This window comes from Thermobia domestica, chromosome 5 (genome assembly GCF_964235325.1).
Source record: "Thermobia domestica chromosome 5, izTheDome1.hap1.1, whole genome shotgun sequence".
Lineage (NCBI taxonomy): Eukaryota > Metazoa > Arthropoda > Insecta > Zygentoma > Lepismatidae > Thermobia > Thermobia domestica.
Genome location: NC_137458.1, coordinates 294,029,242 through 294,043,264, shown reverse-complemented (window position 1 = coordinate 294,043,264; position 14,023 = coordinate 294,029,242). Strand labels below are relative to the sequence as shown.

Sequence of the window (14,023 nt, the reverse complement as noted above, 5' to 3'; positions counted from 1 at the left end):
AAGTAAATAATTGAAGACTTTTATTATTTTTGTTGTTTATAATGCTTGCCGCTTGTACAATATTTTGCCCCTCTATGTCCAGGTCGTTTACTATGGAATCTGCTTTCATTCGTTTCAGATTACAACTTTCGTACTTCTAAATAAATGTAAAGATTACTCAGTTTAGTATCGTGCATAGGAGTAGTATACAATCTACGCTGAAGATAGAAAATAATTACAAAAGTATATTTTATTTCAAATGATCTATGAAAGTATGACAATTGTCGGTAATAATAATAATTTGTGAGTTAAAAGAAAGTTATAGCAGTTTGTAAATTTTTGCAGCATTTTTGTTTTCGTGGAAGAGGAAATACGGTACAACTTAGGACCAAGCTGATTAAATAAATCCATTAATCGAAGTATTTGTGAGACATAACAAGAAACCCTTAAAAATATTGCTGAAAGATGAAAAGTTGCATGATCTGAGTTTTTGTCAGTATATTCTAAGCATGCAAAGAGTTCTTGCGTAAAATTTGAAATTATTGTGTTTCCATATCGGTAGATACTGCAGCAAGTACTTGTATGGGTTAGATGTATATGGTCATAAAGTACCCATTTAGAAACTTTTCTAGTCTCCATTTAGAAACTTTTACCTTAGTTATCGTTTACCTAGTGGTAGCGATGTAGGAGGGTAGCCTTGTAAGTAACATGTTTTAAAAAAAGTAAGTGTGATATGCGTACTATTTTCGACTAACATATTGATTGTTTTAGGTGTTGCTACTTTATCAGCAGAAGATCGTAGACAGGAAACAGGTTAAACCCAAACTTCTGGAAGCCTTAAGATACATAAGACGAGCTGATCTGGAAGAGGATGTACAATATCTGTTTATGAATTCGTAAAGACATTTTTAAAGCCCACGAAGTGCTACAATGTAGTATTGTGAAGGTAATGAAGTTGATAGTGCAGTTTATTTTTTCACAAAGACAGTGCTTAGTTAGTAGCTTTTGATTAAAATGAAAATTCTTAATGCAAGGTGAAGCTTTTATTAACCAAATCAGGAGAAGTATCTGTCATTAGATATAAGCAAGCCCGACGATCCTGGCGGATCCGAGGCTACGTAAAGCATGATTATAATATATATAGATATGTTCTATGTATAGTATGTGTAAAGGGCTTATACGATCCTAGTTAAGGATATCTTCTCTGCTCTTTACAAGACTAATCGTCAAGTGATTTCAATTGCCGTTCCGTAGAATCAATGAAATTATTGATCAAGAAGATAAAAACATGCAGTTTTCTTGCACTATTGAATAGACTAATACGCGAAGAAAGTCACGCACCTCATTTGGATTTTGGAATTTAAGGCGCCACAAGGTAGAACGAAGTGAAAGCGAAAAGGATGGTTACTGTGTCTTATGCCTTTCACGTCATTATTTTTCATGAGTAACACAGAAATTCGGCTCCCAAAGAAAACAGAAAACAAAATAAAAAAAATGAAATGAAATGAAATCTTTCGAGTTTTACGTCTTACGGTTATGCCGGTGAAGAAATCAAAATAAAGTATACTTGGTGTATTTATTTATGCTTTGTGTGTCAGAGCAGTCAACCTAATTGCATTTTGCTGATGTATCTTCTTTTTTCATGTTTTGTGTACTTTGTTCCGTTTTTCCGTAATGCAGTAAAGTCCTTATTATCCGAGCTAATGTGGACCGGAAAATTCGGATAAACAAAAACTCGGTTAAGACGGATGGATACATAGAAAATTTTGTACAGTATTTGATTTTGTTGTTTACTGATTTTTTTCTTTATTAGGTTATTTATTATTACTGTATCTATTATTTTTATTGGACATACAATACAGTACATACATATGTATAGAAAAAAAAAACACAATACAAATAAGTCACTGTTTAGCATACACACACATAAAAAAAAAGTCTTTCATAGTTTTCTGCTTCATTAAGCTGCCTCGTTTCTTGAACGCTAAATTGCACAGACGACGTAAGACCATAATGTCAGCTGGTGCCATGTCGCCTTCCTGTTCGACGTAGTACCTTCTCGATCGGGATCAAATCATTCGTGTGACTGATTCTTTGAACATTTACGATTTTATTGTCATCTTTGTCACCCGAACTGTTTTCTTGTGGGACCAAATTTACAATGGTCTCATCAGACAGTTCATACTGTTCATCATCTCGTATCTAATCACTTATATCTTCATTTGTTCATGTGCTATAGCTTGTTTAAGAGATCTACTGATTCTACATCGTTTGAAGATTTTTGCGTTTGTGTCATCCTTGTGCTATCATTATTAGTCGAAATATGTTTCCAGCTTTTCAGGACGATAATTCTTTCACTCTGTCATCCAGTAAATGGCATCTTTTAGATTAACCTCTTTTAGGCTTTCGACAACTGTATTGTTATATTTTCTAGATCTTCCAATAAGTGTTTCCGAAATAACACGGAAGAAATAAAAATTTGGCAGTCTGGCGTGGTTGTTATCTTGACATCAACTTCACTTTTGCTTTGTTACTGAAACAAAGGCCTGCAAATTGTTTATCGTTGTAACCAGACTAGGTTTTATTTATTTATTTATTTATTTATTTTGTTTGTTTCGATTAAGCTCCTTCACTGTATATGTATTATTATTACCATTCGAAGTGGATGTTAGTTGTTTTTCTCGTGATCGACAGTTTGAAAATTCCTGTTTTGATGATTTTACATGTTACCACTTGTTTTACAAAAAAGTTCAGACAAAACCATTGGGAAGCACAAAACAAAGTTTAACACTAATGTAAAATAGGAATTGTTTCAGTGTGAAATCAAATTATCTACCAAATCAAGCTTTGCAGGTAATTCTGAAATACATTTGATGAAATTTGTGGTTTTTATATGTTCTACTTTTAATTTGGGGAATTTGAGATAGAGGAAGTAAGAAAATATCTTTCCTTTAATTTTAAGTTGGATATTATTAGAAATTTGTGTCTTTCTCACTTAGAAAAAACTGTAATATTCTATAAACCCGGGTTCGATTCCCGGTCGGAGCTCATATGGTTCGGATTCCACGTTAATCAGTAGCTCCATGTCTCATATAGTTTCGCTGCTGAAAAGGACGTTAAACACCAACTCAATCCATTTTATAAGCCGTACGTTTATTTTAATCTTCTAAATTAGATACTTATAACACAGATTGCCGCAGTAGAATAATAATATTTAGAATGAATGAGAAGCTTGGATAACTATTGTGAACAATCGCAATAGACAATGAAAGTTTTGGTTCTATTTGTAAATATATTTCTCAGAATAATTATCGATAGCGTAACATATTTTCTCTTCTTCCTGTTGCCGTTTAGTACAGTTAATGCGTTATCTAAAAGAAAAAGAATGGATTTTAAAATATAAAGGAAAGAAAGAAAGTAAAACAGTATAATTCTACTAACTGATTTCTGTAATTCCTGAAATTTTATAGTTCCAAGCTTTCGATTCTCCCCTGGAGTCTTGGTCATGGAGGTTAAAGACACAAAGAAGAGGAACAGAAACATCAAGTAATAAAAATTAAACGGACTTACCAAGGGAAGAGCTGTTTTGTACAAAAAAACACGTTGTGCAGTGCGTCAGCGATCTCCAAATGAGGTGAAGCGAATTAAAATATGGCAGAGTCCGTTTGTGCGCTTTCCTGTTCCTTGTTTTAGTTCGCTTCATCTCAAATTGAGACATCGCTGACGCAATGGACAACGCGTTTTTTTTTTTTTTTTTTTTTTTTTTTTTGTACAACAGCTCTTCCCTTGGTATTTCCATTCCTTTTTATTCCTTGATGTTTCTATTCGGTTTCTTCCTGTTTCTAACTTCCGTGACCAAGACTCCAGGGGATAGTCGAAAGCATGGAACTATAAAATTTCAGAATTACATAAGTCTGTAAGTAGAATGATAGAATTCGTGAACGTAGTTTTGCAATGTTTAAAACGGTATAGTTTATCGTGAGACAGACTTTTGGTGCCAGAAATCTGTAAGGTGTGTGGTAACATTTGTGTTCTATAGATCTCTTCTAAAAACGTCCATATACGTTAATTTACGTTGATGTACAGTTAATATTCTGCTTCAAAACGGATCATAACACGGTGTTTTGAAAACAATTATTGAACGCAATTTAAAGAAGAAATATATTTAATTTATATTGTAAAAGAATCATTAAATAATGTATGGGAATTTACTTCTGTTAACGCTCCTCTTCCTCAAATTTTTAACTTAACAAAAATGTGACCAATGACTTCAGTGTTTAAGGAATGAGGGCAAGAATTACCTATAGATTGAAAAAATAAGAAATAAAAATTTTGAAAAGCCTTTTTTTTTCTGCTAAACAGAATGACAAAAATGCGGACATATATTTCTTATTCGAAGGAGGATTTGAAGCCCAGAGAAAGGCGAATATATATATTACACAAAACAATACCGTGGCAGTTTTTATCTTCTTACCTTTTAGACAGTGCAAGGTTACTTTCTAATATTACATAATTAAAGACAGTCAGACTTACAATATGGGCGATACTTAGAGTCTTTTTAAAATATGCGTAAATAATGTTATAATTCTATTACATATTTGTTGATACTTTCATGACAATTAGTGATGTACATTTATAAATAAAACCGGAATAACTGTTGAGAATTCATGGTAACACACTTCCAAGGATGCGAGTAATAAACGACCGAAACGGTAATGGATAACTGAAAATTAATAACGACGTAAATTCGCAAAACAGTTTATTTATTTTTATTTTCTATATTATTATTATTATTATTATTATTATTATTATTATTATTATTATTATTATTATTATTATTATTATTATTATTATTATTATTATTATTATTATTATTATTATTATTTTGTAATGCTTATATTGTGTTTGATTCTTAACTCACGAATAGCAGGAACAGGTCGGCATAATTCATATATTAAAATTTTATTTGCATATTTTGAAGAATACAAGAGGCGTCTGACTAACTTGAAAAATTATTACATTTATTTGAAAAGTACTGTGTGGTACAAAGGATTTTCTTGATTCTAAAATTGCAGTTTAATAACAGTAGCGTGATAAGTAAAGCAGAGTTGACAATGTTATTGAAATATCTTGACGAAATGCTATATTGCTTTATTTTAGAACCCAGTTTACTTTGTTTTTGAATTTAAAATATTTAGTTATTACATTTGAAGTAATTTGTAAACGTACTTATTCTGTTTACTGCTTCTAATATTTAATGTTGTATTAACTGTACTGTTTCGATTTTAACCAGATAGCTTCCTCATTATACCTTCTCAATATTTTTCTTTTTTAACTTCAGCAGTAACAAAAATAGGATACTGGAAAAAGTAATTACTAATTTTGTAATGTGGTATCATACTACTAATTACGAATTCTGTAGTATATTTTAAGTTTGAGAATTTTGTCTCTAAGTATTTGTACGTTCAATATTATTATTTGTAAGAAAATGTACAGAAAAATTATTGTTGACCCATCTAGTGATTTTATTTTTATGTTTTAAAAGATGTAGAATACAAAGATAAATACATTGCTAATATATTTGAACACGCCATTGTTTTATTCGTTTACACCTCTCTTTCTATCTGTATCTATGTATCTGTATATCTAACTGTCTATCTATCTATCTGCAAGTTAATAAATATGAAAAATGAAACTAGCTAACTTTGCTTTTTTGTGTGTGTGTGTGTGTGTGTGTGTCCGTTTCAAATTACACTGTTAATAAGTGTGTGCGTTATGGACATGTAACCAAATTATTTATACAGAATCAATTGAGAAATCCAAATCCAAATTAAGTGAACATTTCCACGGGTGTTGCTACTAGTTGCTTTCCACTTCTTGAATATGCCGAGAAAAGATTTAAACTAAATTCAATAATTCTTTATTTAAGACGTACTGAATATATGATCGTGCAATCATGTTTGTTATTTTTCCTGTAATATTTGTGCCTCACACCAGAATTTAAGGAATGCCTTTAAAGTGAAAATTTACTGGAAACCCCAAAGCCGGAGGGAAGGTTCATGGCCCTGCTGATGTGACTTCCCTCTTGTAGAACTCTGGAGTTGTCATTGTCTGTAACATATCCAGAAACACGTCCTTATTGAAAGAGAAGGTCTTACACTTGTTCATGCGTTTTAAGCGTAACATTTATTCATCTTGGGAAGGTACACGTTCTTCTAGACATGTGAGCTTCCTGTTTTCTAGATTTTAGTATTCGATTTGTTCATTATTTGAAAGATGGAGGTAGTTTCATTACTAAACACTAATGACTCCATGAAACCGTCGGTGTCACAGCGTGCAACAATTTAAATGAGTAGGTGTGAAATCGCAGACGTTTGCGCAGTCTTCCTCAGAGGTGGATACTGTATGCCAATTTTTCGTTACCTGTGGATTTCGTGTGGAAGTTTCATGGGCACGCTTCACTGTTTTAACACTTGCTGCTGATAGCTTGCATAATGCTTAGATACATAAACTTCTTTCCTTAGTTGATTAAAAGTATTTGAGATTTTATGAAAACTTTTTTTTTTTTTTAATCTTTAATGATTTCTGCTATTATCGGTATATTCATCTCCTCCTGGCATCCAGTTCCACCGCCACTGGGTACAGTAGTAGAAATTAGAACTGTGGTATGATCAATCACGCAATACAATTAGGAAGTTCAAATGGGTTTAGAAAGTGCCCTGTAAATGATCTATACAGTTATGTACAGCACTCTGTCAGTAATTAAGTATATAGGCAATAGTATTAAATTGAGGTTATTTCTCATGGTATCTTTGTTATTTCATTACATAAGAGTTCGATTGCTTAAAAGTATAGAAATATATTGGATAATGTTGTCCTAATTGCAGTTCTCGGTGGAAACTGGAAAGTTTCGATGTCGATCCACTATCGTGAGGCAGTTCGGAAAATATTTGCATTAACTCCAGTCTAGAAACTACAAAGTCAGTAGTGATGGAATTGGAATCGATACGATTACTGTAAACTGGGCAGCTACAGTACAGTAGAGGGCTTAGTTATTTATTTATTTATTTTTTTGTATGTGTGTGTATGTTCTTCCTATATAGAAGAGGATTTCAGTGATGGTGTATTGTTTTACAAAGAAGACAGACGCGTGAGTTGACCAAGCGAAAGTTATAAGGGGGTGATAGAATGGGAGCGTTCATCAAATCCAACATGACTTTTCATGAAGAATGGCATGGATTTCTGTGAAAATGATACTTTGAAATAGCAGGTTTGAAAAAAATTTTTTAGTGTTATTAGTTCTGGTTGCGATATGAAAGCGTTGCAACCGTCAACTACTTACAGAAAAAAAAAAAAAAAAACGCTGAACGGACAGTGAGTCGAACATTCCGTGGCTTACCGGTGATTGACAACTCATTCACCAAACTACTACTGATCAGCCATCAAATTACAATTTGCAGAGATAATCCATGAGTGGTGGATATTTCACTGGAGGAAATGTTGACTTGGTGTGTATATATATAATTATTTAAATTATTTCGTATGCGCTAAGTACGAGTAGGACAAACTCCCATGATTTGTAGTATACAAAGCCTTATGGCTCTTAGTGGGTCTTATGTCTTCCATTATAACTATGTGTAACTTTCTATATCAGCGTTCGATATCTGTGTAGTTTCTGAGTTTCCTGACTTGACTGTTTTGAACATCAAAATCTGATACGAGACCACATGACACACTTCAGAGATAGTTACAAACTGTTCAAGTTCACAGGAGAACAATAAATAGATAAGTAGAGACCGGACGTCTTGGCGAGAAAAAAAAAGTAGGTGGTAAATAGACAGTAAAATCTTACTCGAAATAGTAAACATAAATATTCGGCGGTGTGCCAAAACGGAAATTAAGCTATGCTAGTTTCTAAATAATCTAAAATGATACCTACCTGATCATTGTAGAGGCATAAAATTCTTTCCGTGTGTATGTAATAAATTCATTATGTAGAGCATTTTAGTACTTCACACATCAATCCAAAATTTTATAGAACTTCAAACGCAGCAGGGCATTATTGGTCGTTTTTGAATTAGTAAATACATTTTAATTTATTATATTTTGATACTCTGTCTCAAGGAGTCATTAATTGCAATTACAAGTAATTATATTGTAATTAATTGTAGTGGGTAGCAAATGTGTTTTTTTTCTTTTCTTTTTTTTTTAAGTTGTGAATTGATAGTTAAGTCTTCGATCATACAAACACGTAGTTTTTTTTTTTTTTTTTTTTTTTTTTTTTTTTTTTTTAAGCATCTAAAATATTATAAACTTTTACTGAAAGCAGGTTGGCAAAGACAAATGATGATATACGGGATCGGACTTTCTTCGACAACCGTTGTATTATGAAACTATGTTACAGTATGATACAGTTCTAAAGGTGGTCCGTGGTGATTTAGAAATTTGGTAGTTGGTGATTTAGGGATTTCTTCTGCCCGCGTAGCAGGTGGAAAAGGGGTAGGGTGTCCAGGCCCGTAGCAACTTGGAGAAGAACTCTTTCAGTTCGATGACTGAGAAATTAGAAATCTCTCCTGCCCGTAGCAGTTGGAGAGAGGTGAGAAGTTTTCTCCTACGCGTTGCAACTGGAGAAGGGTGAGATAGCTCCCAAGACCTAATGCAGCCAAGAGAAGGCAGGTAAGGTGACTAGTGTCAGAGCAGACAGATGCCTTCAAAGGTGTTGCGTCGTCGTCTTATATATATCCTATCCTGCTGAGTCCTCGTAGATCTTCCGGGTTGTGATAACGTTTGTCCTGTTTTGGATCACATGTTGATTAATGACATCTGTCATCTGCTGAGTGTTGCTGTTTGTTGAGCACGTGGAGCATCGTTATAAACAGAGAATATTACGGTATGTTTTCACTGATGTAACCAGTGCGTATTTAAGAAGCATCAAGAACATGTGGATTGATATACATTTTTCACCTTGGTGGACTTGTTCAGTTCTTTTTTAATTTGCCTAAGTTCTTGTTAGCTGCGATAAATCTCTGACATTTTGTGTGCGTCGTCGTTTTCTTTCCATAAATCAGAATGGAGAGTTGCGTGACTGTTATTTTTTAAATTTATAGGAAGCGAGAGGAACTTTCATTGAGAAAAGAGATCCAGTATGTAATCATCTCAGTGAAGTCCTGTTTTTGAAGAAAAGGGAAAGAACAAGCGGTATTCAGCATTTAACATGTTAAGCACTATGGTGAATTTTGTGATTTTTCACATCAGGTTATTTCTTTTAAAAAATAATAATGCAGTCATACTGGACCGTTAGCAGAAAATGTTTTGAAGGAGACACGTCAAGTCCTAGTCTTATCAAGATCGGACTGACGTCCTTCTAAGAAAGTAATGAAACAGGGCAAATATGTAGGTCCCATGGGACCTATGCGATCCCTCCAGAAAATTTACTGTAGGGCGTATGGGACTTACGTGGCACTTAACGTGTTAAGCGATAATGTAGGTAATATAGAGAGAAATAGGCAAAATAAATTTTGCTGAAATTATAACTTAGACGTCCCCAAATGAATTTTAGAGCATTCATTTTTTATCATATTTTTAACATTAAGAGGTAGGTATTTGGATTTTTTTTTTTTATTTTGAGTTTAGTGCCCCATTCAGTAATGAGGCCATATGAGACGTGGACCTACAGTTCAACGTGGGATCTGAACAACATGAGCTCCCACCTGGAATCAAACCCTAGTTTTCCACGCCAGAAGTAGGTATTTAACCTAACATCCGGTCTCCGTACATAAAACTAGTGATTTGTCTTAGTTTTATATATATGTTTATTCATTTAACAGGCATACACTAAATGTTTATTGCAAAACTGATGCTGTTTCAAAATCAATTGATGCAGTGGATCATTAAATGTAAGAATATACAAATATAGTTGCGAATTGTATGGTTATTAGTAGACTGGTATAAGTTGTAGTATTATGAGCTTCAGCATGTATGTTGTTTTTACACAAGTTAGCACCAGAACAATGGGTGATCGTATTAAGTGGATTGAAATATTCTTTAGTTTTTTTTTTTTTTTTTTTTTAATCCGTTCTCCGGTCGTAATGAGCATGTAAATATCACTATTAAATAAAAGTGAATATTGTAAAATTCTCTCAGTTTATGTAAGGAAGAGAATTATTGTACACGAAAATTTGGACTTTCCCATCACCTTTTATCATAAAAAGATCCTCTTAAATACAAAATGTATACAATAAGTAGTTCCTCTAATATTTTGGGTAAGATAATAAAAAGGAACCCAATGACCAAGCGTCTTAGGACTTTTGTAGATGAGGTTCCTCTCGGTGACCGGGCGTCATGAGAGGGGTTAAGCTTGTGTGATTAGGTGTCTCTCTCGGTGACCCGACGTCGTGAGAGAGAAAAGGAACCCAATGACCGTGCGTCTTAGAGCTTAAGGATAGGTATCTCTCAATTGACCAGGCGTCGTGAGAGGGTAAGGTAAACCCAATGACCGGTTAGAGCTTTAGGTGGTTTGATCAACCTGGATAGATTGATACTTGTTGATGCGTGCTCCTCTCTTTTATCCTGGAGTGTGGGCTACCCTCGGTGATCTCCGTCATGCCGACTGCTGGCGATTATGGACGACTCCTCTTCGGATCCGTCGTCTGCGTTGTTTGTTTACTATCAACACATGTAGTACACATGGTTATCGCATGTTATGGAGATATGCAGAACCTTACAATATACTATTTAGAGTAGGGATGGCCAATACCGGAATTTTTACTTTCCAGAATCCGGAAAGTAAAATCGGAAAAACTCTAGATTTCGGAAAAAATCCGGAAAGTGAAATTTCCGATTCCGGAAAATTTTGGCGACCCCTAATTTAGAGAATTACTGTAACCTGATGAAGATTTTATATATATATACAGTAAACCTATGATCTAACAGATTAATTAGAGCAGAAAGTTGTTTGTTAAATGGCGAATTGTGTTATGAACAATATTTGAAATAAGATATTACACTTAAAATTGTGTTGTATAATGTAAATGTAAAATATTTAATGTACTTACAATATTAGTAGTGTAACCTACGTACAACTGCATATTACAAGGGTGAAAAAAGCCAATGTGAGTGAGAAAATGTTATTTCTTAATAATTAAAGATCTAAAGTGGTTGAAATGTTCATATATTCGTAATAAGTTATTACCTCTGGATATGGAAAACAATTTCTTTCTCCTAAACTACATTTACTGGATGAGTTAAATTCTGCCTTAAATCTGAAGTCTGTTGATTTGAGGTTGTTTGATCCGGGTCTTACTGTACACGCAAGTGAAGTAATTTGTGGAATGAATAAGTAGAAGGACATTAGAGTACTTTGAGAAAATCCAGAACATATTTGTCACAGAGTCAACCGGCGCGACAGGACTATCTTAGGACTCTTGAACATAGAAAGTGAATAAATAGTATACTCCTTTGCAACCACAGAATATAATCAGTTTCAGAGCTTTTGTGATGGTTGTTTCCAATAGACTATAAATGTACACGAATTTCCTTCATTTAATACTTGATGAATTGTATCGAGTATTAAATTGATTTCCCTAAAATTGCTTCTTCTTCCTTCTAGGTTTGCGTCGAGTGTTCGATAGAATTACCAGTTTATTTGTGGGAAGATTAGCGTTTGTGTGTGTTACAAAACTGATACTGTTTCTTCGTGTATTAGTCTCGTGGATAATTAGATTTAAGGGTACACAAATAGTGTGGCGAATTGTGTGTGCAGTGCTAGACATTTTAGAGTTACAATATTATGAAGTTCGATATGTACGCCGACTTCATTCAAATCATCGCTCTGAAAACAGAAGAGTAGTTCGTCATATTAAATGGATTCCGTTGTTTTTGCAGTTTTGTTTACTAATTGGTGGTTTGTCACTATTGTGGATATTAGAATCATATTATAAAGAACGTTATCCAATTACTAGGGCAACCATAAAGCAGTAAAAGCATAATGGAATTTTTCACCTATGGTTGGTACCATATCTGATTTTGACCACTTTATATATATATCCAAATTTGGTAATCTTATAAGCATAATAAAACATAATTTACAGGAACGAAACATTGTATACATAATGCTTATTACTTTTTATTCCAGAACCCAGTGTATGTGTACAATAAAGAAAAATATGTTAATATATCTTGTGCCAAAGAAAAAAAATGATCAACGAAGATTGTTATCAATGCCTCAAACAAGGATATCAACTGCCAATTGCCTATACGAGTAACAATGGGAACTTCGAATTCTTCCTCTCAGAAGGATATTCTCCCCTCACTTTGTGTCAAAAAACAGGCAAGAGTGGTTGTGCTTATTCCAAGATGCCAAAATCAAAAGTGTATGTAGTCTCAGAGAGTAAGAGAGTTCTCAACTGACCATTCCAAAGTAGAAGGCGCTAACCTATTTTGTGTGAGTTCATTAAATATGAGAAGTTACTGTACAACTACATGTTTCTTCTTCGAAACACCACTTGAGGAAAACTGTACACATTTTCAATGCTTGTGTAATAAAAACGAGTAAAATAAAACAATATGCAATAGAAATGGGTAAAAATAAAGTTTAAATCAAGGAACAGCATATGAAGGCATAATTTAGAAAAAAACATAATAAAGCATAATGAAAGGAAAAATAAAGCATAATATACAGCTGTATAAAGCATAAAGTTGGTTGCCCTACCAATTATTATGAATATGTACAGGGTGCCTTCCATTTCAATTCAGGCAGAGCATGTACCATCACCATCTCAGATATTGTTGAAACTTTTTTTATAGCAACTAGACATGTTTTTAAGAGACCCATATTTTTTTGTTTTGTCGAAAAAAATTTTCCCGCCAAGTAATGGGCCATCAAAGACGGAGAGTACAATTTATGAATTGTAGAAGACATGGAAAATGGTCAACTTCGGAGCCTCACCATTCGCCTATGGAGACAGGTAGAGTTATAATTCTTGTTGTGGTATGTACATAGGGATATAAATAAACTATATTTTATTATAGTTTGGTTTGCGCATGCGTATCTTTTTGTACATAAATTAACAAATGAACGTCAATTTATCTGAAAAGTCGAAGTTTGCGAATTTTTTTCGAGCACTTCCGGTTCGAATTTTAAAATTCTGTTTTCGCGGTTGGTAAGACCTAACTACCCGCTTTCCGAAAAAAATTTTGTATCGCTTCTGTGTGCAACCGTTTTGTCGCAAAAAATTCGAGAAATTGTAAAATTTTCAAAAATCGCCATTTTTGGGCGCCATTTTCTCGAAAACACCATTTTTTAAAATTCTGAAATTTTGTCAGATGGTTCAACTTTACATGAATAGTGAACACACCAAATACCATTCTCGACCAATGCTTCATGAATTAACTGCAGCCTTTTAAAGTTAGCGAAGTTTCGTTAACTTTGATGTCACAGTTAGCAACACTGGGAACAATGACAGTGCCATGATTTGATGATGTTTGTGGTTCACATTCATTAAATGAAGAATAAAAGGTTTTCTTGACTGTTTTGTTCATTATTTTGATCAAGAAGGCTCTCTGAAATAGTAAAATGAGCCTCCCCCTACTCCTCCGTTTTCTTAAACCGAAATAATCTGAGGTGGAAATTACGATTACGAAACACATAAATTTTAAGTTTACTTGAAATGGCCATCCAATAAATTCTGATGATCTACACAAAGCCTGAACTATTACCTCAGTGATGATTTGGAATGCTCCAAACAAAGTCTCAATTAAGTACGGTGTCATTAGTGATCGAAAAAGGACAAAAAGTTTAAAAAATCGAAACGTTTTCTTACGCGTTCCAAAGAAATTTACTGACTTTTTAAACAGAACAATCCCAACATAAGAATGGGTCACTCGGAATTTTACAGTTCGACTAAAGTGGGTCAGTCCGCAACCTGCGAGGGAAGTGTGTATGTGTGTGTGAGTATTGTGCAAATTTTAAGTTAGCTGCTACTGCGTTGCTAAAAATCAAAGGTGCAGCCTGTTTTGAAGCTGTCATGAGTGACCTATTTCCTTT

The 14,023-nt window shown here is 33.7% G+C and overlaps 1 protein-coding gene across 10 annotated transcripts in view; it reads left to right on the top strand.

Moving 5' to 3' along the window:
* The window catches only part of Fadd (fas-associated death domain protein), a 185,742-nt gene that overhangs the window by 57,460 nt on the left and 114,259 nt on the right, over positions 1-14,023 (top strand). Inside the window, exon 4 of one of the 10 annotated variants that reach the window (XM_081760277.1) lies at positions 11,588-12,020. The exons of 8 other annotated variants lie outside the window; for them this stretch is intronic. In XM_081760277.1, the coding sequence (XP_081616403.1) occupies positions 11,588-11,958 (371 nt within the window). In that variant the 3' untranslated portion in view covers positions 11,959-12,020. Of the gene's footprint in view, positions 1-750; positions 5,617-11,587; positions 12,021-14,023 lie in introns of those variants that run through there. One more of the 10 variants, XM_081760279.1, reaches the window with a different exon arrangement.